Source organism: Ipomoea triloba, chromosome 4 (assembly GCF_003576645.1).
Source record: "Ipomoea triloba cultivar NCNSP0323 chromosome 4, ASM357664v1".
Lineage (NCBI taxonomy): Eukaryota > Viridiplantae > Streptophyta > Magnoliopsida > Solanales > Convolvulaceae > Ipomoea > Ipomoea triloba.
In genome coordinates, this window is record NC_044919.1 from 2,403,636 (window position 1) to 2,431,138 (window position 27,503).

Consider the following 27,503-nt stretch of genomic DNA (forward strand, 5'->3'; position numbering starts at 1 on the left):
TTTTTTTTTTTTTTTTTTTTTTTTTTTTAAATGTTGAATGATTGTTATGAAATGCATCTTTTTTATTTTAATCTCTAACATGACTGAAAATGTTTTTAAAATTATAATAATTTAATATGCATCTAATAATAACTCTTAATTAAAAAATTATTGGTCAATTGGGCATTCTAGATGTAGCACTCAACATTTATCTACTACTCCGAGCAAATAGATAAGAAAAAGTTTTTTTTTTTTTTTTTTTTTTTAAATTTCTATAACAAAGATTAAACGGGTATATATAATATATTTGTACAATGGTTTTACTCAATTAAACATAATTATAAAGAGGTAAATATCAACTTGTGCGAATTAATTGATATCTTTTCTTGATTGTGCCCAGCTAGATTGGGTTAAATGCAATATATACTTTGATTCTCCTCTCAAGGGATTTGGTGCGACTTGGCCATCGTTGATAATGGATATAACCTTTTTATTTGGCTTAGATGGTTTTCATTTGATGCACCATGAATGGAAATTCAAGTGAAACATGTGTTTAATTAGGAAGCTAAGTAAAATCAAGTTATAAACTAATGGGCTAATGTCTCTCTATGTTATGCATGATCGAAAGTTTTGGCTTTTGGTTCACCTTATCCTTTGAGCAAATCTTTTTAGATAATGCATAATTGCTTGGAAATCGCATGTCTTAGCAGAGCCGTAATGATGAAGTAGATTCTTTCTATTTAAGTATCTCTGGCTTAGGAAGAATCAATATAAAAAGTCCGTATGGACAGTTCAATTAGTCACATGCATATATATATGTTCAACCGATTTACCATGATTTACGAAATAATCAATATAAGCAATGTCCCCACATGCATTTCCCAAAATGCCCCTGCCCAATTGTGCCTACCCTATAGTACCTCCTTTAACCACTATCATTAAACAATTGCTATAATCCATTAATCAATCATCTCTAAGTATCTCTCTCTCTCCCTCCCTTTCAAAAAGGCACTCTCCCTCTCTCTATCTTAATGCCATATATATACCCACCACTATCTACACGCAAACATAAACCTTAACCGTACCCACAGTCGTCTTCACCATTTTTCCCACAGAGAAAAGCATGGCGGTTCCGCCTTCTCTCCTCCACTCCTCCGCCGTCTTCCTCGTCGCCTTCCTCTCCTACACGGCGGCGGCGTTTGACGTAACCACCACTCCTTTCGACCAAGGCTTCACCACTCTCTACGGCGAATCCAACATCCTCCGCTCCACCCACGACGACTCCGTCCGCCTCCACCTCAACCAATTCTCAGGCAAGCAAAGCACTCTCTCCGATCATCATCCATAATAAACCCTAATTTTACTCCCTGTATATGCATAGAAACTAATTAAAGTAACTAGTTCCCCAACTTATTTTCATCTCCCATAACCGTAATTTCTGCAATCCCTACCATATATATATATATACACTTGCCAATAAAAGTGATCGAGTTATCGGCAACTTTACAGTGTATGATATGATGATCCATGCATCTATATGCAGGTTCTGGCTTCCGCTCTTCTGATCTATACAGCCATGGCTTCTTCAGTGCCAAGATAAAGCTCCCATCGGACTACACCGCAGGAATCGTCGTCGCCTTCTATGTATGTATACTTTCACTATCAAACTTTTAACAGAAATCGAACAAAACTTGATTATATAATTTCATTGTATTATCAGTTTAAACTTTTAACAAGAGATCAAACATATTTTGATCAGTATAGTTTCACAATCAGTTTAAATTTTGAATGAATTGAGACAGAACATATTTTGATTGTAAAGTTTGACTATCAGTTTAAACTTTTAATCAAAACAAAGTATATTTTGATTGAGAATTATGCTTTTAGTGGCTGAGATGATGAATTAAAGTATGTTTTGGTTGTGTTTTTGGCGGTAGACGACGAACGCGGACGTGTTTGAGAAGACGCACGACGAATTGGACTTTGAATTTCTGGGAAACGTGAAGGGGAAGCCATGGCGGTTTCAGACGAACATGTATGGGAATGGGAGCACGAGTAGGGGAAGGGAAGAGAGGTATTTGCTGTGGTTTGATCCGTCCAAGGAGTTCCACCGCTACAGTATTCTATGGACCAACCAAACCATCATGTGAGTATATGGAATCAATTTTTATTTTGCAAAGCAATGATTAGTGTTTCCATTTTCTGCCTAACTTCCATTGAAATTTAGAGATTGTGGGCTGTGCTGCACATGAAACTTGACCTGTTCAATTCATTGCTAAGTCAGCTCTCCACTGTTCAACAATGGCTGCATATTTATGGTATAGGCTTTGAGGAGATATATGATCACATGTAAACTTATTGTGATTAAGGAAAAAAATTAATTAAAATATATCTCTATGTATATATAACACTATATATAGGGGATATTGGTGCATAATTTAGACATAGCAAGTCATTCAAATTATTATTAGTTTAATTTGAGTAAATAATTAATGGTCCTTTTACTTTATTAGTAAAAGGACGATAATTGCAGCCTAAATAATACTCATTTCTTCCCATTTTATGTGTTTAGACCGAAGTTATTTTTAATTTAATTTTTCATAATATTAAGTTTAGTATTAGTATACAAAATTTATATATCTAAAAACTATACTAAAAGTACTATTAAACACCAAAAATCAAATTTAAAAATAAATAAAAAATACTAGAAAAAAATAAACAAAGAAAAAAGAGTTGGTTTGACTAATTAATAGTTACTAGAACAGATAAAATGAGACAGAGAGAGTAACATGAAAAATGTAAAATTTTCAATTTATTATTTTGTGGGGACTTAACGAGGTTCTCCTAAAATTCTGTCCACAAACAAAGCTCACTTGCCCACCTGAATTAGCCTGTTGGGTTAGTTATGTATTACATTTAATCTTCATGCTTAATTACGTGCAGATTTTACATAGATGATGTTCCCATTAGAGAGATGATACGAAACGACGCCATGGGCGGAGACTTCCCGCAAAAGCCGATGGGCCTATACGCCACCATCTGGGACGCTTCCGACTGGGCCACTTCCGGCGGACGCTACAAAGTCAACTACAAGTACGCTCCCTTCGTCGCCCACTTCACCGACCTCGTCCTCCGCGGATGCGCCGCCGATCCTCTACAGGAGCTCGTCCCCGGCGCCTGCGACGATCACCGCGATCTCGAAGGCGCCGATTTCGCTAACGTCACTCCCAAGCAACGACGGGCCATGAAGAGGTTCCGGCAGAAGCACATGTACTACTCCTACTGCTACGATTCCGTCAGGTACGCCGTGCCGCCGCCGGAGTGCGTGATTGACGCGGCGGAGCGGCAGCAGTTCAAGGAGACCGGCCGGCTCAAGTTCGAGAAGCGCCACCACCGCCGTGGCAAGAGATCGTCGAGAAGTGACGTGTTTGAGAGAAGCAACTATGGGAGTAACCAAGACCAAGACTAATTAAGTAATTATACTTACAGAACATATATAAATATATATACTTGATCGATTGAATTTTTTTTTTTTAAATAATTTTTATGGGATTGAATTGATTTGGATTTGGTTAATTATTGTCAACTAAGAGAGAAAGTTTGCCATTTGTGTAAATAAATAAACAATAACATTATCACTTACACAATTTGTAATTTTCCATTGAGTAAAATATGTAATTTAAATATTGTACTGCATAATATATATTGTTATAAGCGCAATTATGATAGGGTCTATGTGAGCGACATCTCAAATTACTTATTAGATGTGCATATTAATTCTTATGGTGAATTGTGTCCAAAACACATATTCAAATAGTGACTACATATTATTTTTTTTTGTAAATAATTAAAGAGGTATAATTTCATATATGCCCTTTACTACTAAACCATAAAATGATAAGAAGAAAATTACAAAAAGATGAACACACTTTTTTTTTTTTGAAATAAAAGATGAACACACTTAATTACACTAAATTAAAAAAAAAAATGTAAGGCCCTTATAATTTAGAATATAAATAATAGATTTTAAATCTAATCTTCATCATCTATTTATTTTATAGAATGACAATCTCTTTTTTAACTTATTTACGAAAGTGACATTGAAAATAAAAACAAAATTAACTATTTAGCATCTCTAATAGACATTTTAAACATATATCGTAAAATGACTAAAAAACCACCTATAAGATAATAGTTACACTAACAATACACTTATTATATTACATTTATTATATTGATTATATTGGTCTTGTTTGATAAAATAGTTAGTTTATCAGTTAATTTTAATTTATTTGACTACTATTAACTGTTTGATTTTGTTAAAAAATCAATATAAGTACTTGGTTAATATTTTTTTTTTGTAATTTTAAAATGCGAAAATTAAAAAAGATGTTCAAAGAAAATTTTTTCAATTAATTTTTTGAGAAAAGAAATTATACCAAACAGCTATCCATTAACAACTAATTTACCAAATACATTTCTACAATCAACTAATGTTATTTATTAGTTATATATACACTCTAATCCAATTAGTTAACACTCGTCTACCAAACATGAACCCTATTTCTAATAGACTTGTAAATTTTGTGAAATCCTTTTTCTTTTAGTAGAAGGTCATACACCCAAAAAAAAAAAAAATCAGATTTTTTAAAGAAACTTATTTTAATTAAAATAGGACTGAAATTCGGAAACTGTAATTCAATGAATTAATGATTAATATTATTTGTTCCCCTCGGCCATCATCGTAGCACTCACAAGTCTTTTAACTTTTAGTCGCTGTGAGCTGTAACGCCGTGCGAGCGCCACCATCGGAAGGGCCGATTTGCGACGATCACCGCCGTTGGCCGTTAAAGATGACGGAGTTTCTGGAGCTGGAAGCTCAAGATGCGGTGCGGATGCCGTGGAACGTGTTGCCGGGGACGAAATCGGAGGCGGCGCAATGCGTGATTCCGGTCTCGGCCATCTACACTCCCTTAAAACCCTTCCCGGACCACCCGGTCCTCCCGTATGCTCCGCTCCGCTGCAGGAACTGCCGATCGGTGCTCAATCCCTTCTCCGTCGTCGACTTCTCCACCACCAAGATGTGGATCTGCTGCTTCTGCTTGCAGCGCAACCATTTCCCCGCCAATTACCAGTCCATCTCCGACACTAACATGCCCGCCGAGCTCTTCCCTCAGTACACCACAATTGAATACGAGAGCGCCCCCGAGAGAGCCGCCCTCACTAGCCCTGTCTTCCTCTTCGTCATCGACACCTGCCTCATTGAGGAGGAGATTGGCTTCCTCAAATCCTCCCTCTTACAGGCATCCACTTCTCATTCTCTTCGTTTTTTTTAATTAATATATATATTTTTTAATTTTTATATGTGTAGATACTTAATAGATAGGTGTGCTTGTGCTTGTGTTTGCCTGTTATGAATGGCTTTCAATTTGCATTGTAGTTGCTTTTTTGAGATATGAATGGCTTTCAATTTGCATTGTAGTTGCTTTTTTGAGATGGTAATATATGGCAATTTGCATTGTAGTTGCTTTTTTGAGATGGTAATATATGGAGCTAAGATAGGATGTATAAATTAGGATACTTGGAGTAGATACACCAAAAATGTTAATAGAATCATAGACTAGATAGTTCATGTTTGTTAAATAAGACGGAAAATTGTTGGGCTTATTGGGGAGTTCAAGATTGATTTTGCACGCAATAGATAGGTGTGCTTGTGTTTGCCTGTTGAATGAATGGCTTTCAATTTGCATTGTAGTTGCTTTTTTGAGATATGAATGGCTTTCAATTTGCATTGTAGTTGCTTTTTTGAGATGGTAATATATGGCAATTTGCATTGTAGTTGCTTTTTTGAGATGGTAATATATGGAGCTAAGATAGGATGTATAAATTAGGATACTTGGAGTAGATACACCAAAAATGTTCATAGAATCATAGACTAGATAGTTCATGTTTGTTAAATAAGACAGGAAAATTGTTGTGGGCTTATTTGGGAGTTCGAGATTGATTTCGCACGCAATAGATAGGTGTGCTTGTGTTTGCGTGTTGAATGAATGGCTTTCAATTTGCATTGTACTTACTTTTTTGAGATGGTAATATATGGAGCTAAGATAGGATGTATAAATTCGGATACTTGGAGTAGATACACCTTAAATGTTCATAGAATCATAGACTAGATAGTTCATGTTTGTTAAATAAGACAGGAAAATCGTTGTGGGGTTATTGGGGAGTTCGAGATTGATTTGCAAAAGATGAATACTTGAAATCTATATAGTAGCAACAAATGAATTTTGAATTGTATTAAAACAGCAGTATCCATAAGGCAGAAAAGGTGCCTGTGCTTTGTGCTTTGTGAGTGTCAGGTTGGTGTTAAGGGTCTATGACTATTACAATTTGTTAGCTAAGTTGGAATAGTAACAGTATGGTTTTGTCTACGATTTTTCCTTCAGACAGTTATACACATGCATACATGCACTTGTGCTTGTATAGGTAGTGGAGAAATGCTGTGGTAGGTTCATGGATGTAGTAGAGAATGTTGTGATAATTGTAGATTTCTTGGGAATATTTTTGTTTTATTTATTTATTTATTTTTTGTTTTTTACAAAATTTTATGACTTGTGAGTGTATAACACCATAATATTTTGTATTCTAACATCGGACAAGAGTAAATTGTTATATGTGAACCACTTCATTTGCTGTTAAATATGCAAATTTATTCTTAAATTGAGAAACTAGCTTCATTTGCACTTATCTCTATATGTTCCTTTTCATATTCATTTGTTGGAACAGTGAAGAGAATTTTTTTTTCTCCAACTCAGCTCATTTCGTTTCTTAAATGTCACTTTTTTTCTTCATGGCAGGTGTTAGGCACATTGCCTGAGAATTGCTTGATTGGGTTAATTACTTTTGGTTCATATGTTCAAGTTCATGAGCTGGGCTTTGGGCAGATTCCAAAGGTTTATGTGTTCAAGGGGTCAAAAGAGATCACTAAAGACCAAATTTTGGAGCAGATGGGTTTCTTTCTCAAGAAACCAAAACCAACTACTGGGGTCATTGCAGGTGCAAGAGATGGGCTTTCACAGGAGAGTATTTCAAGGTTTTTGTTGCCGGCATCAGAGTGTGAATTTACACTCAACTCAGTATGTTCCTTCATTCCACTTTGCACGTCTATTTGTATGTGTTATGTAAACATTGAAATTCACTGGCATACTTTAATTCTATATAGAAACTATTGGAGCTTCTTGTACGGTGGTTCATTTCTTTCTCAATCATTGTGTATTTTCTTAATGGCATTGGTAAATGCATGAAAAAAGGCTTGATATGTTCACCTTTAATAACATTCACAGATGCCTAGGTTGTTGGTATCATTTGTTTTTCTATGAGTGGAGATATAGAATCCATGTAGTCACCTAGATTGGATATAAAGGAGTGAATTGAAGTCTATAATGAAATTTTCTTTTCCAATTCAGTCTCAAAAATTTTGTTCTCAAGAAGTATGATATGTTATAAGCCCCATAGTGTGATATTATGCATTCTCACATCTATACTTTTTGCCCTTTTTTACTCTGTTAGATATTGGAAGAGCTTCAAAGAGATCCTTGGCCTGTGCCTGCAGATCAACGAGCAGCTAGGTGCACTGGCACTGCATTGAGTGTGGCTGCTCATTTGTTGGGAGTATGTGTTCCTGGTTCTGGGGCCAGAATCATGGCATTTCTAGGTGGGCCCTCAACAGAAGGGCCAGGTGCTGTAAGTCTTTCTCTCCATTTTTTGGATTTTAAGTATCTGAAGAATGCTAGCATACAATTTCTTGTTGAATTACCCTATGTCTTTGAATACTGCAGATTGTTTCAAAGAGCCTGTCTGAACCTATACGGTCCCACAAGGATTTAGACAAAGATTCTGCCCCATTATATCACAAGGCTGTAAAGTTTTATGAAGTACTTTCAAAGCAGCTTGTACACCAAGGACATGTACTTGACGTATTTGCCTGTGCTCTGGATCAGGTAGTTTCCTTCTCTATTTTCAACTGTAAAATACTTTCTTGGACATCCCAGATTGTTCAACAAACTTCTGTAAATGGTTATAATTTTCATATTATGCAATACTGCTTTTGTCACATTGAGCATTCTTCACATATGTTAGGTTGGGCTTGCTGAACTTAAAGTAACAATTGAAAAGACTGGAGGGATTGTTGTTTTGGCGGAAAGTTTTGGCCATAAAGTCTTTAAGGATTCACTAAGAAAAGTATTCAAGTCTGGAGAAAATGATCTGGGACTATCCTCAAAGTAAGGCTTCATCAAGACCTCTTTGTTTTTAACTTTGCATTGTGAACTTAAGTTGATGTTTTGGATGGTCATCAATTTGTTTCTTTCTACAATTCTACCAGCAATTAGGATCTCTTCTGCTATGTTCAATAGTCAGGGTCTTAATTTTATTTTATTTTTAAACGAAATTTCATAACCTTTTATTGTCATTTAAAGGACCTTCCTGTTTATTTATATTATTCATTTTATCAGGTGTACTAATAACCTGTTTTGACATGTCAATACTCAATACAACACACACACACACACACAAATTTCTATATTTTGGATAAGTGGCATGTCAGTATTATATTTGATAAACCCACTTCTATTTTTGCTTCTGGTTTTTTAAGTATGTTTTCTTTATCCCCTCTCTGTTTAAATTTTACCATTATTTTAAGTCAAATTCTAATTTTGCTTGTATGCAGTGGCATTTTTGAGGTAAACTGCTCAAAAGATATCAAAGTTCATGGAGTTATTGGTCCTTGTGCATCACTTGAAAAGGTATACTTCCAGTTTTGCAAGGTCTGTTTTTACATAAATGTCTATTGGATTTCAATTTGTTTGTGTCCTTTTGCAGAAAGGTCCTCTGTGCTCTGAAACTGTTATTGGTCAGGGAAATACCACAGCATGGAAGATGTGTGGTCTTGACAGAACTACATCCTTATGTATAGTGTTTGAAATTAGCAAGAAGGAGAACCCAGATGCTATTGCTCAATCTGCGAACACGCAGTTTTATTTCCAGTTCTTGACTTAGTATGAATTTCTATCAATTGTTCATTGACAACATATGTGCAGCTTCTTTCACATTGGCGTAATAAACTTTTTGACTTAGTAAGGATGTTTTGCAGTTATCAGCATACAAATGGACTAATGAGGCTTCGTGTTAGTACCCTCTCCAGAAGATGGGTTGCTGGACCTGGAAGCATACAGGCAAGTTTACAATGCTGCCTCTGCTGCTTTTTATAAGTTTATATTATTGGATTCATTAGTGTTACTTTACTTCATTTTGTTTGATTGGTGATCTTATATTGGCACATCATACATCTGTGCAACTATCACAAATTAAAAATAAAAATACATATATGTATGTATAATAAAAGAAACAAGTAGATATGGCTAATTTACTTTGTCCTTCAAGTAATAACCTGTATGCTGTATTCTTTAGGAACTAATTGCTGGATTTGATCAAGAAACTGCTGCTGTAGTAATGGCACGCCAAGTTTCTTTCAAAATGGAAACTGAGGTACTCCTTATCTGACAAAGCAGTTAAAAGCTCTCCTGTTAGACTTATTTATTTATTTTAAAGAGATGGGTGCAATTTTGATGTTATTTGTTCTGCTGTTATTTGAATCTTGCACTGCTATTCCTTAACAATGGATTCCCTGAAATCTTAAGTTTCTATACTGTTCAGGCTGAATTTGACCCTATAAGATGGCTGGATAAGTCATTGATACATATGTGCTCCCGATTTGGTGACTACCAAAAGGACAGTCCTTCATCTTTTAGTCTTTCTCCTCGTTTCTCAATATTTCCACAGTTTCTATTTCATCTACGGCGTTCTCAATTTGTTCAGGTAAGTGCCAATGCTTCTATTTCACTTTAGAGTCTACACTTTGCTCATTTATATCCCATTATGAACTTAGTTCTGATTCCGTGGTTTCAAATTTAGGTCTTTGGCAATAGCCCAGACGAGACAGCTTATTATAGAATGATTCTGAACCGGGAAAATGTTTCAAATTCTGTTGTGATGATTCAACCCTCTTTAATCTCCTACTCCTTCCATTCTGTCCCCGAACCGGTTCTTCTTGATGTGGGCTCAATTGCTGCTGATAGAATTCTTCTTTTGGATTCTTACTTCACCATTGTTGTATTTCATGGATCAACCATTGCTCAATGGCGAAAAGCTGGATACCATGAACAGCCTGAACACCAGGTAGTCTTTACACCTTTATACTGTCATTCAATGGGCCCAAGTGTGGTCTATGAATAATGCATCTTTGAACCACTTGTATAATTGTGTCATTTTTTGGTAGGTTCTCTCTAGAGTTTGTTAATTGTGATTATGCTTTTGTAATCTAGTAACATAGAAGTTCCTCGGCTCTGGTATAAAATTTCTACCTACCTTAGTTGTGTAAATGCTTTTACGATAAGTAGGTTCACTAGGATTAGTGTCTTAAGTTATGATTGCGCATCTTAAAGCTGCATAATCTTAATCTTCCCGATTTTACAGGCATTTGCTCAGTTATTGCAAACACCTCGGGAGGATGCAGAATCAATTATCCGAGAAAGATTCCCAGTACCTCGTCTGGTCATTTGCGATCAGCATGGATCCCAGGTAATTACTGTTTATACAAGTTATCTTTTACTTCAAGGCTGCTTTTAATTTATTGATATACTTCGTATTTACTACATCTGTTATTTATTTTTATAATAACACCATTGCTATATTCCTAGCTTTTCTAACTCCCACCAAAAAATAAAAGATAAACAAAGAATCCCTGGAAGTTGCAAGCATCTTGGATGCATAAACTTTAACAGACCCTTGGAAGTAATGCAATTTACGAAAGCATCCTTTCGTTATTAGTAATTGGAGTTGTGAAATCATGCAGGCTCGGTTTTTGCTCGCCAAGTTGAATCCTTCGGCCACATACAACTCAGACGCCCCTCCTGTTCCGGGAGGCGATATCATATTCACAGATGACGTTAGTTTTGAAGTGTTTTTGGATCATCTTCAGCGGTTGGCAGTTCATTAGAACAAACTATTCTTACATCTCCAAGAGGTTAGCAGTTATAATACAAACCCAACCCAACCCAACCGATTTTGTAATATTTTTGTTTGAATTGACTGTGTACATACAGTAATACATAAAAGACCTTTTTAATTTAATTGGTATTTCAGTTTGGATCTGTTACTGGGAAAAAAGATATTGTAATGCAGCAGCTTCTATAGCTTGGTCTCAATAATATATGATATGATAGACAAGTGAAATGTGCAGATTTAGTACCAGCTTTTGTTCAACATTAACATTTAACACCATCACCATTTCATAATATTAATAATATTTTATTTTCTTGTCACATATTTATCTTAAGATCTCCCTTCTACCTACAAGTATATATATATATGATGAATTATTGCACTTATTGGACGGCAACACATGGTGAATGTCTTTCTTTTGGTTTGCATTCTTTGAAGGTCACTTGTTATTGGCAATTCAGTAGGAATCGCTTAAAGTGATAAATGTTTAGAGCTGTCAAAACGGGCCAGTCAGCACTGGAAACCCGAGACCAAAAAATAATAAAGAAATTTAGTCTCGTTCATTAGTTCATACATTCCAAATGGAGCACCACAAGCATTTATGTATAAATCCTGCAACCGTAGATGATCACCACTAAAGAAACCTCCATACATTCATTAATTCATTCATTCTACCAAGCTAAAGCTATTAATTATATGTTAATATAACACTACGCTACACTACACTAATTCTTGTGTTCAGACATATATATCTTTATTTGCAGTAATTATTGCTACCATATAAATTGAGAGAGTTAATGGTTATTCTAAGGGTCCTTCAAGAAAGTTGCCTTTCAATCTTTCCTGGATGGAGGTTAGCACCTTCTCACATACCATCCTTTAATTACACAATCTGCAATTATTCCACAAAACAACATCAGCTTTCATCCATTCATCCATTTTTCACCATTTCTAATCATATAAAGATTTAACCCCAGACAGTTGATTTGGTAACTATAAGGTTACAAGTTCGACTCCCACTAGGAGCGGTCTATTAGCCTTCTTGGTTCATGCCGGTCAGCTATGTGTAACCTAGACTGGTTTACCTCCTTGTGGTTACAAGGTGGGGTCTACCCAATGCACACTCTCGAGGCCTCGAGTAGTGGTTGCGGGTTTTCCTCGGTCACTCAAAGATTATTTAATCTATGGGTAAATCAAGAAAATTACCAGACATTCAATGGCTTAGCTTCCATCTCAGTAGCTACTGGTTGGTGCAATGGCTGTATAATGCTTGTCCACAACCTCAATCAGCTTATTGGCAATAGCACTGGCATACACTGTAGAGCCTTCACAAATCTGCAGGATATATATATATATATATATATGCCATAATCTGATTGAGACCAGAATTGAAAGGGGTGATTACTGATTATTAGGACTGGGAATATAATTGAAAATGAGCAAACCTTGGAGTTGAAGAGGAAGCTATAGTAATCACCAATGAGGCCTCCAGCAACATGGTGGAGATCAAGCTGGAGTTCATCAAGAGCCTTGGAGACAAAGAGGAGGCAGTTGATCCTCTTCTGCTGGACAAGTTTGACAGTGACTTCATCGTCGATTATGCGAACATCGACCTCAGTGTTCTTGGATTTCCTCTGAAGCCAAGAGCTTCTGAGTGTGGTTCCACTGTAGGATTGGTCCACATCCTCCACAGATTTCAGATCTCCACCCTCCATGGAGCTGCAGCCTTCTGTTTTGTGTCTCTTCATTCTCTCCCTGCTGCACCTCTTCTTCTCCACCAGAATCTTGAGCTCAGCCACTGTCCTCTTCAGCTCATTTATGTAGCCAATGGCATCATGCACAACTGAGGCCCTATCATTCTGGGGAGGGAGAGTTTGAGCAAAGATTATTGAATGAATTATTATAAGTGGAGGAGGGCTAAATTAAAAAAACTACCTTTGATGGGTTGGGGACCAATTTCTTTAGAGCTTCATACTTGTCATTCAAATGGACTCTCCTTTGTCTCTCAGTGGCAAAGTGTTTGGTGCCTTTCCCATCCCTATTCTTAGCCAAGACATTCATATCCCCAGTCAACTCAAAAACCCCATTTTCAAAATCCCTGCCATCCACAGTTTGGTAGAAAGCACCATTCACCTCTCTCTCATCCACCTCACCAAACAAGGAGCCACTCCTTGAGGCCCCAAAGCCACCATAGCCACCCTGTGGCAAGGAGTGGAAGAGCTCTCTCAGAAGAGGGGGCTGTGGGGGGAGGTTTAAAGGCAGCAAAGAAGGGTCACACACCACAGTTGAAGGTGATGCACCATTATCTGGTGCTGGGAGGTCCCCAAACAGGCCTAATGAGGTCAAGAAGGTTGAGGAAAAGGATGGGTTTGGGAGCAGAGAAGATGGAGAGCATCTTGGCAAAGGGAACATGTTAAGCAGGTCTGGTGCTGCTGGGGTTTCAGGCATGGGATGAGTTTGAAAGCTCTGTGGCTGATGATGATGATGATGACCATTATTATTCTGCAGCTCAGTTGAGCCTTGGTGGAACTGATGAGAAAACCCTAATTCTTCCCAATTTGAAAGCCCTTGATTATTCACCACAACACTCCCCCCCTCATGCCCCAATTTCTGCATGAAATGAGGATCACCCTGGTGATGACCATTATCGTAACACTGATCCATCTCAAGATTCAGCTGCTGCTGAAGCTCCATCTCCATGGCAGCCGCCGCGTCGTGCTCCGAAGAGTTATGGTTATGGTGATGATGATGATAAGGGTTCCCTTCTTCTTCTTCCTCCTCCAAGGGAAAGCTAGGGTTTTGAGGGAACCCATCTTCACCTATCACCACCACTCCCCCACCCTCTCCCACACTGGGATCAAAACAGTCACCATCACTACTCTCTACATACATTTTTCTTCCCACCCCTATTTTGTCTGCAAACCTGCTAAAACAATAATGACACACCTCAAGTACAATGAAGAATTGAAGAAGAAGAATAAAGCACAAAACTTTTTCAGCAAGAAAGGAAAAAAACACCCACCCTAGCTAGGAAACCCTATATATTGAATTGGGTAACAATAACTTTCAAGAATCAGTGGTCTGATAGTCTGATCTTCCTCACAATAAGACAAGAATGGAGTTCTTTTCTGGGAGCAAACACTACCTCTCTTTTTATACACAGAATTCTCAGTCTTTATAAGGGGGGGAGAGGATGGTTTTGTTTGAGAAATCTCTCCTTTGTGGCTACCCTGTGGAGATGGACGGTGTGGATGAAAGAACTGACGTATAAGTCGCCCTAACAACAGAAATTTTAGGGAATGGGGATTGTTGGTTGGTTTGGGTTGGGGAGACTGAAATGCAGATATGTTGTTTCTGCAAGAATGATTTTGTTTTAATTTGGCAGAGCTGAAAAAGTTTTAGTTTGTTACTGAGATTCCATGCAAGAAAACTGGGGACCACTCTCTCTCTCTCTCTACTCTCTCTCCTCTCTGATTTGCAATTCAAACCAACCAATATCATTTCTTTGCAAATTTAGGCCTTTGATGTTTTCAATCCTTTACATACACTTTTTCTTTTCTTCTTTTAGTGCCCTACAAATTTTCCTTTTATAGTTCTATCTTCTTTTTCTTAATAAACATTTGGAACTTGTAATCTCCTACTTACCATCATGCTTTATAGAGCTCAATAATAAGATTTTTGACAATTTTCCTTTATGTAATATTTTTGGGTACTCAGGAAAACAAAAAAAACAAAAAAAACCAACTACAAATATTGTGGCTAAGTCACTCTATCACACTCAATTGTCAAAATAAACCAAAAAACACGGGGTGAGGAATCTTGGATCAACAAACCATGGTATCTTCTTAGCCAAACCATTATTTAATATTTTGATTTTAAATGTTTAAATAGATAGAATATAAGTCTAGCCATTGAGTTGAATGAACTTGGGTTATATACAAAGTGTCTTATTAATTAATCATTCAAAATTTTCATTGGACAAATCTTTTTTTTTTTTAAAAATAATTTCAGAGTCCATTGTAACAAGTTATGTTTAATGTGACTCCTTTTACTTAATTAATGTATAATATTATTTTAAAAATAGATTTTTTTAAACACTCATATTCTTTATAAGGTAGTATTTGTTTTATCGGGATTATATTTGATCTTACGATTACCCATTTGAAATGATAATAGAGTTGCTATCACACTACATGGTAGTTGGCACTCATTTGAAAAATAGATTTAGTTGTTAACAACATTACTAACTGCATGTTTGTCCCTATTTGAAAATATATTTTTTCCAAAAAGTTATAATTTGTCTTTCTCCAAAAGAATCTTTTAAATGATCAACTAATTTTTACTTTTTAATTTAAAATAAATCATCTATAGAATAAGAATAAAAAAATTCAGTTTGAGCCCTAAAAAGAATGATTATATAGGTAGAAAATGAACAGATACTGCATTGTAATGGAGTCAGTAGTATTCAAGAAAAAAAAAAAAGGTAGAAAATGATTCTTGTACCAAAAGGTCACAAATTTGATTATTGTCAATATCATTTTAGTCAAGCCCATATGTCGCATAGTATCTTCCTAGTGGAATTTACGAGTATTACACAAGAGTGAGATTTATTTAGTGTGTGATTATCTATCGAATTTACATGTTATTATGTAAAATTAAAGTTTACTCAATAATAAGTAATTGTGAATTTTTTTCGCCATTAAAAAAATTAAATCAGTTTGAGGTACAAAATTTAATGGGGAGTATTGATAGCTTCGTATCATACAATCTGCGATTATTCTTCAAACAGTGGTAGTTGAAACTTGAGAGCTATTGTTTCTTTTGGCATTCATACAAGTGGTGGCCCACTACCCAATGATCCCTCTCCATGCAAGCTAGGCACCTTAACTAACTCAAACACCCAAAAAATTAAAAATAAAAAAAATAAACAAAAAATGATAGAGTTATTCTCCAAGGCAATAAAAATTTCATTTACCGTGATATGTTATAATTGATTGATTTCAAATTATAGTCTTTTGATTAAACAATAAATTAATTATAACGTTTTATGCCAAATTATATAATATGTACCACTAGAGTGCTTATAATATCTTGCAAGGCATTTTGTCCACTGAATGCAAATAGAGGTAAAATGAGTACCTAAGACCTTTTGCCTGTTTGATACTAAATTGAAAGATATATTCTATTTCAATAAAAAAATTTAAAATTATCATAAAATTATATATTTATTATTTGCAACATATTGATTTATTACCATAAGATTCGTATAATAAATTTTATTCAAAAAAAATCGAGCATACTCATTCTATTTTGAAATAAGTTATTAGTATATTATCTAATAATATTATGATATAAAAAAAAATACTCCTTTTATCAAATTCCTTATATGATAAATGGACTCAAATTGTTCTTTTCTTTATTTTTATTTGGGTATTAAAATAATAATTAATTTCATTTTCTCCCAATTATCTTGGAATATATAATAACTCATTGCCTCTATTTATCTATTGTATCTTTTATAGAGAAAGAAACTAACTCCAACATCCTCAAATCCCACAAACAGCACGATTTCATAGGGATTATAATTAAAATCACGAAAAGCTTGTGCTTTGAATATGTAGGCACCATTTACTGAATATTTCACTATAATCCAAATCTAAAATTAGCCTAAACAATCCCATATTAGTTGATTAATTTAGCTTAGCCTAAGTAGAAATCTGAACACCCAACCTCTCTTACTTGAGTTAACGTTTTTTGGTTTATAACTTTAGTTAAATTCAACCTTTTTTTTTTTTTTTTTTGGAAAACAGTTAAATTCAAGCTTAAACTAACTTATTAAGTAATTATTATATTTTGGTTCATGACTTGTTGAGCTACTCATGAGTTTATAAGGGAAACGGTGACCAAAGCCCGGGTGAACCACAACCATAACTATAATGATATTAATGTAGTGAGAAGATTTTACTCGCACAAAAGGCGTAACAATTTGAGCACCTACTCGAAGAGAGGTTCGGTGAAATAGACATGTCTGTGAAGATGCAGACTACTAGCACCTGCATAGAAAGACCCCATGAAGCTTCATTGTTCATTTGTTCCCGGGGATTAGCTTGGGGTCCTTCTTGCACAACTTAGGTGGAAGACATTCAAACTCAAGCTTAATTCAAGTCGATCAAATCAAACTCAAGCCTTATAAAAATTAACAAAGTGAACTCAAGCCTAAAATTCTGAACTCAATTGAGCTCGAGTCACTATAACTATTTTAAACTCATCCTCGAGCCAATTAATCTAGGTTCGAGCTCAGCTCAACTCATTTGCATCCCTAATAAAAAGAGGATTCTAACTTCTCCAATCTGATCACTTGAACAACACCAACACTTTATATCACAACTGGAACATCTGGAGTTCTTTGAACAGGGCAGTAAAATTTATAAATCCCATTATCCTAAGTTGTTAAGAAATGCAACAGTAAATATACAAACATCATATATGGTAATGGCAGTGAACTCAAGATTCAGTGCAAGATTTTTGTGAGGATTTTAACCTAATACTGCTACTACTCCAAGATTTCTCTGCGATAACAGCTTCTAATTAGGCGACAGCTTTGGAAGCCAAACAGACTGCCGATTTGCAGGCTCTTCTGCTCAATCATTGGATGCTGAAAGTTAGGTCATGCAATCCCTGTGAGTGCCGAGAGAGATGGAAGATGTAGTTAATTACCTATAAAGAAGTTTGAACATCTTTGCTAACTGAATAGAATATAGTATTCAATAAAGAGATCGTAAAAATACAAACTATCATAGACTCAATACATACGTCCTCGACTATCTAACATATTGGCTACGGGCATTTTCAGAAAACATAGGTTCAAGAACCAAAATCTGAAACACAGCAATAGTTATGTGCATAGGAAATTAGTCATGTAAGAAGAAATTATCAGAAGTGAACAAAATCCATTAATGTCTGCATTTTTTTCGGATTAATTTAGGTTGCTGATTCAAATATGTGTTGCAGTTTTTCATCAAAAACACGGGAAGGGGAGGGAGGAATGAAAATCATACATTTCAGATATCAAGCACTCGTTGATGTTTCATTTACAGATAATATGAAGAAACAAACAGACAAGGAAAAAAAGTTTCTAAGCCTACTGAAGTAACGAATATTTACAACTGTAAATTGGTTAACCTTTGCAGTAATTTCAATTTGTTAGTGATTACCCCCCACCCCCAACTCTCTCACCATTTGCATTAACTATCTCTCATAGAAGTTGAGAAATGCAGAACATGCTTCTCAACAGTTTTACTACACTGCTAATTCTTAAATTACCTATGTGGGGTTGGTGACTTACCTACACAAGTTAGTTTATGCATGTGCTTGCCTGTAAGTATGTCTTATTTTGTACAGAGTACGCCAATTTAAAATGCTTAGCGTAAATACTATAAAATTCATTACCATATCAGGCAAACTATCGAGAAATAGACTGCTTCAGTTTAGAGTTGATGCCTTTTAACGTTCAGAGTGATTTGCATATAGAATAAACAATAGCTAATAGACAAAGTAATTCATTTCGATATGATTGAAAAATGCCAAACAGAAAACAAACTGAATCCTTTATCCAGGGGGAAAAACAAACTTAAAAGAAATTACATCAAATTGTAGGAAGAGATTACACGCAGATCTTAGTTGGTTGACTTAACTGCTTAACTTCTTAATTCTGAATAGATGACAAGGCAAGAAATCACCATGTAGGAGAAATATGTTGCCATCTCCAACTTAAAAAATCTGTTAAAAATTAAGTATAACATAAACTAATGATTCATGAATGAAACTAACAGGTTTTTGCCGCTTTTCCTAGCTTAAAAATCTACTGTTTAACCCTTCTTTCTATCTCCTCATCACCGTGTGGCCATCCGTGTAGGTCTCTTTCTTTATAACAGCTATGCTTTATTCAGTTCAAAGAATTATTTTTAATTCTATAATACTAGTAGGTTTAGAAGTTCCTACAAGTGCAAACAAACACGTTTCTTGGCTGAAGAAGCTTGTCGGAAGAGTATTTCATCTTCCCAAAATATGAGTTTTACAGGCATCAAACTAGACTGTTTCTAGGAAACAACATTTTTGTATGCTTCCCTATACGTCAATTGTCTTTGTTTCAAAAGAAACTTTTATGGGGATGCAACCTACTTAAAGTTCAAACATCTTAATTGAGTATGGATATCAATCAGCTATATCTATACTACAAGTCTACAACGATACATTCAAACTTGCATGCAACAACCAAATGAAATGGTCAACCTTTTCCAAGAAAATTTATTTCTCAACATTCACCAGCAATATTTCTTAATCTTGTTTATCCTATAGAAACGGCAAACATAAGTTTCCAAATACATGTATTGTAAACGAAAATTAACATAAACTCAATTTTCCCAACACTGTAAAGGGCAGATGTAAATACGCATTATCACAGAAAATAATCACTTCTAACCATCTGGCAACCGCACACTTTAGACTAGGATGTGTTTTGGAAGCTCCCCTTTCTTCAAGAGGGAAAGGGTGTATTCTGCAGCATCAATAAGATCCTCAATGTTATGTAGGGATCTTTCCTCGGCACCAAGAAGAAACATGGCACGAGCCTCGGCTTTCTTCTGTAGCCTGGCTGCCAAGTTCAGCGGCAGAATAGGCGAGTTTAGACTCCTCAGTATCTGGCGATACAGAGAGAGAACCCTACCCCTATTCCTTGCCATGTCTTCAGCCGTTGCCCATATCATACCCTTCACCATTTCCAACTCCCACTCTATACATTGAAAAGCAAGAAAACATACATGTTATTTCTAGTAACAATTAGTAATGCAATCATTTCCAAATTCATCAAAGCACACATATCAAAAGATAACACAAAGACTGAATCTTTTAGCTCTCCCCAAAGAAAAGGACGCAGAGCAACATAAAGGCTCAACCTTTTATCTCTGCAGGCAAAAGAAAATGACCCAGAACATGTATTAAAATCAAGGTATATCTCGTTTAGGAATTTCATCAAACAGGTTATAGGCATCCACTATTGTCTATCTATCTTTGTAAATGCATTGATCCTTTAAGTGGAGAAAATCCTGGAATGGAAACCATAAGGCAAACAATGTCGATAGATGTGCATATGGGTGAAAAACACTACTCCGTACTTTACAAATTTGCAAATATAATGAAAGGATGATCTCTGGGTTTTACTTACCAGTGAAGAACCGAACCCCAGTGAAATGCCTGAGACGTCGTCAATGCTCCGAATGCTACTGTTGCTGCGGCTTCGACCACGAGACACGACACTCTAACCATGCGTCAGCTACTTTAACATTTACCATACGTTGGAATTATGGTTGTTTGGGAGCTTTTAGGAAGTCGTATAAAGAAATAAAGAATATATCCAAAAATTTAATGTAACAATACTATGGGAGAATTGTGTCTTCTGAGTTACAGATAGCAATGTAATATTAAATAAATTATATTTGAGTCTGATCGAGACTCAATTATATTAGTCTCTTATCAAGTGCAGATATCAATGTAATATTAAAAAATTATATTTTTTTAAATTTTTTTTGTCTATATAACCATCATTACTTTCATAAATTTTAAAAATATTATTAACTTTTTTTTTTTTTACATCATAGGCGTATCATGTATGTGTAAAAATTTTATTCGAAATTTGTCGAAAAATATTGATGTGGTAAATACATCGGGATTTACAAATACACTTACGTGTAGCTGAGAAGCAGGTTGTTAATCTAGGATAATTTGTCGGGGATCAGACGCTCTCAAACCAAGATGTGTGTGTTAGTGTGAAAGATCCCTCTCCCTCAAGGCATTAAATGTGCCTTGTATAGAGGGCTGAAAGGGAACACATGTCGAGAGTTCGACATGTTTGCCACTGCCCCTGTGCATAGAAGAGGTTGTGAGCATCGTTGATACGTCCACGAGCACAAAGGTTCTTGGCGTATCAGATTACGATGATCAGGTAAGACAAGTTTTACTATATTTACCCCCTAAGTGCGGTAGGCTGTCTGTTCTGGACAAACAGTGGGAGCGTGAAGATCGGGAATTTTGCCCGAGCCCTGGGCACGCTATGCATTGACTAATAATTTTGGGGGAATAAACTTGCACCTTGGGTCGGGTCGGTGGGACCCAAATGAGGCCGGGTCCTTTCGGGAAGAGGACCGAATGGCCTACGGGATTAATGCTGAGCAGGTGTACGTTTATACGAGTAAGAGATATTCCTTGTCTAGGGTCACAAGGTGAGCAATAATAGACGCGTATCATTTTCTCTCCATGAATATATCAATTATGTCATTTTCAAGACATAATAGGATGGCTTGCCATATTAGGAAACTAATAAATAAATAAATAAGAAAATGCATTGTGTTTAACAATTTGAAAATAACAGAAACTCCACATCTCAAGCTTTTGAACGTTTGAAGAAGTCCTTCAAGGCTTCAATGCCTTCTTCCTTCTCAGCAAAACCCCAAAAGAAAAGAAAAAAAAATACAAATATACTCTCACTGCCACTCCCAACTGGTTTACATTCTTTCTTGATTCTGATGGTGGCAAAATCACAGATTCTCAACAGCAGGGTAAAACCATGACATTATGGCTGCTAAGAGCAGCATAGGTTCTATATCCAGGTAAGAGGAACATCCTTGTTAACACCCCCACATGTTTCATTTCAATTTCTTGTCACTGTTTTGCTTTTCGTTTTGTTTTGTTTTGTTTTTTCGGTTCAGGAAACCGAGCAAGAATGCAGCTTCAGTTCTGCAGATATGTGTGTGTGGAGTGACATGCTCAGTGAATAGGGTTAGAACATTTTCCCTGCAATCCTCAAGAATATCTGTGAAAAAAACATTGGTTTTTAACATTGTATGAAACAAAAGAACATAGTAAATTGGCATTCTCGGGGAAACCCCAGTCAAGTTGGTCGAGTTGTTGGCTTAGTAACCATAAGGTTACAAGTTCAACTCCTGGTGGGAGCAGTCTATTGACTTTCTTGGTTCGAGCCCGTCAGCAACCTAGGCTGGGGTTTACCCCGTACATACCCTGTACCCTTCTGTAGTGGCTGTGAAAAAAACATTGGTTTTCAACATTGTATGAAACAAAAGAACATAGTAAATTGGCATTCTCAGGGAAACCCAGCCAAGTTGGTCGGGTTGTTGGCTTCTCTTGGTGAGAGCAGTCTATTGACTTTCTTAGTTTGAGCTGGTCAGCTATGGACAACCTAGGCTGGTTTACCTCCTTGTGGTCGGAGTTTACCTGGTACACACCCTTCTGTAGTGACCGTGAAAACCAATGTTTTTTTCACCCAAAAAAGAACATAGTAAACTGCTAACTAGGGAATGTTGTGGTGAAATGTTTAGGAACTTCTGGCTGAAAACTGTGCTAGAGTGGCTGCAGTGCTGAGAGAGAATCCTCAGGATAATCTGTCACTTTTGCTGGGGGAGATTCCTGGTGATCCACAAACATTTGAGGTGGTAGCGAGGTTCTGTCATGGTCTTGAAATCGAGCTGTCAACCGAGAATGTTGTTCATGTTTGCTGTCTCGCATACTACCTCGGGATGACTGAGGATCACAGAACCAACAATCTCCTCAAAAGGGCGCTCATCTACTTCCAACATAACGTCGTCCCAAGCTGGAACAAATCCATTAGAGCCCTCAAGACCACCGAGAATGTTCTGCAACAGGCTATTGAGATTGGGCTGGTCGATGCCTGTGCAGAGTCCCTCGTCGCTCAAGCACTCGATGATCCCCGCCTTCTTGGCGAACCGGTCAAGATAGATGGTTGTGATGGAGAAGAAAATGGGCTTAGGGCGAGTGCGAGGAGGAAGCTGTTCGATATTGAATGGAAATCCGAGGACTTGACAGTGCTAGCTATTAGGCTTTATGAACCCATTATTTCTGCAATGATTCACCGCCAAGTTCCACTGGAATACGTGGCTGCATCGCTCTGTCAGTACGTTAAAAACTGGATTTCAGACAATTCAACAATGTACAAAAAGAACTCTGAGAGAGAAGTGATTGAAGCGATTCAGAGACTGTTACCTGATGAGAAAGGGCTGATTTCTTGCAGATCACTGTTTGAAATGCTGCAATCTGCGATAGCGTTGGGTGCTAGCGTCGAATGCAGGGATGGATTGGAGCTCAGAATTGGAAAACAGCTTGATCAGGCAACGGTCCAGGACCTGTTAAAACTATGTCAATTATACACGAAAGATGAAAAATACGACGCAGAATGTCTGAAGAGAATATTGAAGAACTACTACTGCAATTACACCAGTTCAGATATCTCCGGTTTGATTGCAGTGGCAGAGCTCATCGACGAGTTCCTGGCAGAGGCTTCTCGCGACACAGACATGAACGCGAGCACATTCGTGTCACTTGCAGAGCTATCAGCCTCGGTTTCAACAGAAACCAAGGGAAGCTCTGATGGTATATACAGAGCTGTCGATATCTACCTGGATAAACACAGATGCCTGACAGAATCCGAGAGGGAGGAGGTCTGCAGCGTGCTCGACTGCAACAAGATGTCCCCCGAGGCCTGTGAACACGCTGCACAGAATCAGCGGCTGCCACTCAGACTCGTGGTGCAGGTTCTGTTCGTAGGACAGCTGAAACTGCGAGACACCATTGCCAACGGGGCCCAGAGCTCTGATCGGGGGCTGGTGAAGGGGGAGGAAGAACACGAAGAAGCAGCGTCGAGAGCGGGGAGGGTCGAAGAAGAGGTGAAGGAGGAGATGCAGAAGATGAGCAACAAGGTGTTGGAGCTCGAGAGGGAATGCAGTGAGATGAAGGAGATTCAAAGAGGGTGCTGTAATAAGACTGTTAAGGAGAAAGGTAGCATGTGGAGGGAAATGAAAAGGAAGCTGGGGTGCATGACCACCATGCATGACTGTAATTGCCATGTGAAGAAGAAAAAAGTTCAATCCAAGAATGTAAAATAAAGAAACAATTGCCCTAGTTTGTTGTTTACTCTTATTTTATCTACTTATCTACGTTCTAAGTTCTCTATAACAGACTCACGACCTCCTATTTAAGTGACCCAAGTCTTTAAAACAAACCCCTGACCACCTGATTACGTGAATCAAGTCTTTATAACATACTCTCAACCTCCTGTTTAAGTGACTCAAGTTCCTTCCACTCTAGATAACGTTTTTTGGTTATATACAAAATAGCCTTTTGAATATAAGGGTATAAAGGGGAAAAGACAGAATCTTAGACCAAAAGATAGCAAGAAATGACATCTAAACAACAATTGTATTGCAATATTGCATAGAAAAATACAAAAGAATCCTTGCTAGATTTGGACAAGTTTTCATCAATATGGATCCAACAGAAGTACAGAACACCTACTGCAATATTACCAACTTAGACACAAAAAACTATCTCGATTCCAACAATCCATTGAAACCTCAAAATAGTCATACAATAGAATTCACATTTTCCTCAAAAGTAGGAAAAGCCTTTGGTCAAGCTTGAATTTGTGCATTTTCAGTGGGTCACTTCTCAGCTTCAGTTGGAGTCCTCCAAAAGAAATGTATACCACCCTGACAAGACAGAAAATCAGAATGTTAATAACATCGAACCTGGAATAAATACTCCATAACTTCAATGATTACTCAATCCATAACATAAATGTGAAAAAAAATTCTCGTAAGAAATAGATATAGAGCATACACTTTAGATGACTCTTCTGCGACCTTATATAGAAGCCCATGCATGATATACTCAAATTTGTCTGCAAGTGATTTCGGATTGCCCTACAAACATTGTTTGACAGGTGAGCTTAGACCTAAAAAAATTCTGATTAAAAAGCTTTAAACATGGATAATAATCCACGACCAAAGTCCGTATGAATTGTAAAGAAAGTCTTTCCAAGAATATTCTTTTATTGGAGAAAGGACCAATATACCTTTGGACCAACAGCCGAACCGTCTAAATTAAGAGTATGTGATAAAACCATCCGATATGTATCATTCTTGTTAACAGGATATAACTCGGAGTTGATATCTAGAACTATATCTGCATCGCCATCTTGGCTCTTTGCATCAATGCGAGAAACTGAAGAAATAATATCATTAAGTACAGGAAGTTGGCAGTCATTACAGACAACAATTGATGTGAAGCATCACCATAAGCTAAAGAAGACGCTACCTTTATCGTATTTTTTACCATCTGCATCCACCTGGACGACCTTGATAATATCATCGAAGTGAAACTCAGCCATCTTCACGTTAATTCACTCCACTAGAAAATTTGACCACTAATACGTCAAAAACAGAAGTCAGATTAAGGCATTGACACAATCACAGTGGTATATATACAACACGGTTTACTCAACAGAAACATACAGCCCTAATCCCTTGATTTAATATTAGAAATGCAATCCAATCGCTTTAAAAGGTATTGAAACCAAAACAAAAAAACAAAAAAAAAGAAGAAGAAGAAGATTGTGGAGGACCCTTATTCTCTCTGAATCATAAGACAACATCAGAATATTACATTGCTTTGGCATTGCATCTTTCATCTCAACCATTCATGTTAAGACAACTGATAACAGTTTGCCAGCCAGCCAGCTAAGGAAATAAAGAACAATCTCTGAACTAAAGCCGACAATCCAACAGGGATGACTATATGTACTAGGAAACCTTCTAATATCACCATAGTCATTATTAAGCAATAAAAACCATTGAAGGGGACAACCCAACCAAATTGGTCGAGTTGTTAGCTTGGTAACAACAGGTTCTAAGTTCGACTCCCAACAACCGCCTATTGGCCTTCTTGGTTTGAACCCGTCAGTTATGGACAACCTAGGCCAATTTACCTATCGTTATGGTCCTTTGCTATAGCTAGGCTCAGCCAGGCAGAGTTTAACCGTGCATACCCTCACTATCTGAGGGAGAATTTCTATTTTTTTTAAGAGAGAGGGAGAATTTCTATTGTCAGTCAAAATAAAATAAAATAAAAACCATTGAAAATAGAAAGTAGAAACCATCCATACATCAAGTTTAACCACCTCCCCACCATTACCAACTACTTTAGCAAGTAGTTTCACGCAATATAAATTTATGCCCATCCAGAGCACAAAGCTTCTTCCGCCCTAGCCCTCAGTTAAATCAAACTTACTGAGAAAACAAATTCTTGCCGACAAGTTCCAAACTTCACGACATTAATTTTGCTTTTTTAACATCTATCATCTAAATATTCATTATGCTGTCCTATAAAACTTGTAAAAATCAAAACTTTAAGTTAGCAATCGAGTGACATCTATGAGAAGAAGAGAAACTCACCGTCGAGTTCGAAGCTTGTATGCTACGAGTGTGCACCTTGGAAAGCTAGGGTTCAGGTACAATTGTACAAAGGAAAATATAAGGTGAAACTCCAGTAACAAATTTTATAAGGAAAATTGGAAAACTTGTCATCACTAACCAGAATAAATAAAGAGTTAATATTTAATCTACTCCCTTGATTATTAAGATTTCACAACTTTGATTATTTACAGTTGCTTAATTTTATGCATAATTATAAATTTGTTAATCAAAATAGTCCTCAATCAGGACTATTTTGATTTAGACTAAGGACTAATTTAGGTAAAAGTTACATAGTAAGGGATGAAATTAAGTAGATTTAAAAGCGGAGTGATCAAATCAGGTATTAACTCATAAATAAATAACTTCCATGTTTGGCTCTCAACTATTGTAAAAGAATCAAAAAATAAAAAATTGAAGACTTAATGTGATAAAATTAAAAGACTATATATAAATGTGATAATATCACAATAGTTGATAACTAAATATGAAAAATATCATAATAGTTGAATGATAGAAGTTGAATTGAAATATTAATTGTGACAAGTAAATGAAAGTTGATCGATGATGTAATGTGACAAGGATATGATTAAATGTGACAATGCTACAATAATTGATGACTAAACATATAAAATATTAAGTATCGTTAGCTTATATTATTAACTTAGAGTCCATATGTATGAAAATATGGAAAATATTTTTTAGAATTTAATTTCAAGTCGTACTATGGCACATGGTCTATCAAACTTGTTAGATTATGCTAACCAGATACCAAATTTTACATCAAATAATGTTAAGCTACTATTTACTAATACCTTCACCCGACGATTCATTAGAGTGATCAATTGCACTATTTTTTAAAACTTTGTTTTTATTTTCTCTTTTGTTTATAATCTATCATATTTTTATTTACTATAACTATACAAACTTAAAGGATGCTTTTAAAATTAAAAAAAAAAAAAACTTAAAGGATTAATTTGATAATTAATTTTTTTGAGTGAATGATACTCAACGTTGAAATTGACAATAACTCTTTATTTCCACAATGTCCTTTTATTTTGGTAATTTTTGTTGACAAATTCTCATCAATTATTCAGTTTACACTGCATGATAAAATAAGACAAATTG

General features: G+C 36.2%; 5 protein-coding genes across 6 annotated transcripts; 3 read left to right on the forward strand and 2 right to left on the reverse strand.

The window, feature by feature from the left end:
* Positions 1-956: 956 nt before the first annotated feature.
* Positions 957-3,675, forward strand: LOC116015202 (probable xyloglucan endotransglucosylase/hydrolase protein 30). The gene is made up of 4 exons (XM_031255225.1): positions 957-1,292; positions 1,523-1,623; positions 1,917-2,125; positions 2,923-3,675. Exons 1-4 carry the CDS (start codon positions 1,103-1,105, stop codon positions 3,446-3,448), a joined length of 1,026 nt encoding a protein of 341 aa, XP_031111085.1. The 5' UTR covers positions 957-1,102; the 3' UTR covers positions 3,449-3,675.
* A 1,045-nt stretch (positions 3,676-4,720) lies between these two features.
* LOC116016784 (protein transport protein SEC23) lies at positions 4,721-11,277 on the forward strand. Its single transcript, XM_031257186.1, has 13 exons — positions 4,721-5,282; positions 6,837-7,115; positions 7,549-7,722; positions 7,818-7,979; positions 8,119-8,261; positions 8,708-8,783; positions 8,860-9,035; positions 9,131-9,212; positions 9,448-9,525; positions 9,694-9,855; positions 9,952-10,215; positions 10,513-10,617; positions 10,892-11,277. Exons 1-13 carry the CDS (start codon positions 4,833-4,835, stop codon positions 11,033-11,035), a joined length of 2,295 nt encoding a protein of 764 aa, XP_031113046.1. The 5' UTR covers positions 4,721-4,832; the 3' UTR covers positions 11,036-11,277.
* Positions 11,278-12,273: 996 nt separating this feature from the next.
* Positions 12,274-13,782, reverse strand: LOC116017867 (transcription factor bHLH91-like; the record flags this gene model as incomplete). Its single annotated transcript, XM_031258519.1, has 3 exons — positions 12,274-12,375; positions 12,486-12,899; positions 12,976-13,782. Coding segments are annotated over 3 exons (1,323 nt in total), but the record flags the coding sequence as incomplete, so codon positions are not given.
* Positions 13,783-21,669: 7,887 nt separating this feature from the next.
* Positions 21,670-24,011, forward strand: LOC116017872 (BTB/POZ domain-containing protein At5g17580). Its single transcript, XM_031258528.1, has 3 exons — positions 21,670-21,704; positions 21,804-21,873; positions 22,431-24,011. The coding sequence occupies exons 1-3, from the start codon at positions 21,670-21,672 to the stop codon at positions 24,009-24,011; spliced, it is 1,686 nt and encodes a 561-aa protein (XP_031114388.1).
* Positions 24,012-24,305: 294 nt separating this feature from the next.
* Positions 24,306-26,460, reverse strand: LOC116017101 (DNA-directed RNA polymerases II and V subunit 8A-like). Of its 2 annotated transcripts, none has more exons than XM_031257628.1 (5): positions 26,358-26,460; positions 25,222-25,330; positions 24,980-25,128; positions 24,745-24,827; positions 24,306-24,614 (listed from the first exon to the last, which is right to left on the reverse strand). In XM_031257628.1, exons 2-5 carry the CDS (start codon positions 25,292-25,294, stop codon positions 24,503-24,505), a joined length of 417 nt encoding a protein of 138 aa, XP_031113488.1. In that variant the 5' UTR covers positions 25,295-25,330; positions 26,358-26,460; the 3' UTR covers positions 24,306-24,502. The 2 variants fall into 2 exon arrangements, with proteins under 2 accessions (XP_031113488.1, XP_031113489.1); XM_031257629.1 differs by having other exon boundaries at positions 25,222-25,314; positions 26,358-26,401.
* Between the last annotated feature and the right edge of the window lie 1,043 nt (positions 26,461-27,503).

Bases quoted from the DNA above. Each gene is read 5' to 3' on its own strand.
- LOC116015202 (XM_031255225.1), top strand. From the start codon at position 1,103: ATGGCGGTTCCGCCTTCTCTCCTCCACTCCTCCGCCGTCTTCCTCGTC. The intron at 1,293-1,522 runs GCAAGCAAAGCA...ATCTATATGCAG, and splicing joins CCACCTCAACCAATTCTCAG to GTTCTGGCTTCCGCTCTTCT. The intron at 2,126-2,922 runs GTGAGTATATGG...AATTACGTGCAG, and splicing joins TGGACCAACCAAACCATCAT to ATTTTACATAGATGATGTTC.
- LOC116016784 (XM_031257186.1), top strand. From the start codon at position 4,833: ATGACGGAGTTTCTGGAGCTGGAAGCTCAAGATGCGGTGCGGATGCCG. The intron at 9,213-9,447 runs GCAAGTTTACAA...TGTATTCTTTAG, and splicing joins CTGGACCTGGAAGCATACAG to GAACTAATTGCTGGATTTGA. The intron at 9,526-9,693 runs GTACTCCTTATC...TATACTGTTCAG, and splicing joins CTTTCAAAATGGAAACTGAG to GCTGAATTTGACCCTATAAG.
- LOC116017872 (XM_031258528.1), top strand. From the start codon at position 21,670: ATGGCTGCTAAGAGCAGCATAGGTTCTATATCCAG. The intron at 21,705-21,803 runs GTAAGAGGAACA...TTTTCGGTTCAG, and splicing joins AGCATAGGTTCTATATCCAG to GAAACCGAGCAAGAATGCAG. The intron at 21,874-22,430 runs GTTAGAACATTT...TGAAATGTTTAG, and splicing joins TGACATGCTCAGTGAATAGG to GAACTTCTGGCTGAAAACTG.
- LOC116017101 (XM_031257628.1), bottom strand. From the start codon at position 25,294: ATGGCTGAGTTTCACTTCGATGATATTATCAAGGTCGTCCAGGTGGAT. The intron at 25,129-25,221 runs GTAGCGTCTTCT...TTATTTCTTCAG, and splicing joins TGGTAAAAAATACGATAAAG to TTTCTCGCATTGATGCAAAG. The intron at 24,615-24,744 runs GTATGCTCTATA...CTGTCTTGTCAG, and splicing joins GCAGAAGAGTCATCTAAAGT to GGTGGTATACATTTCTTTTG.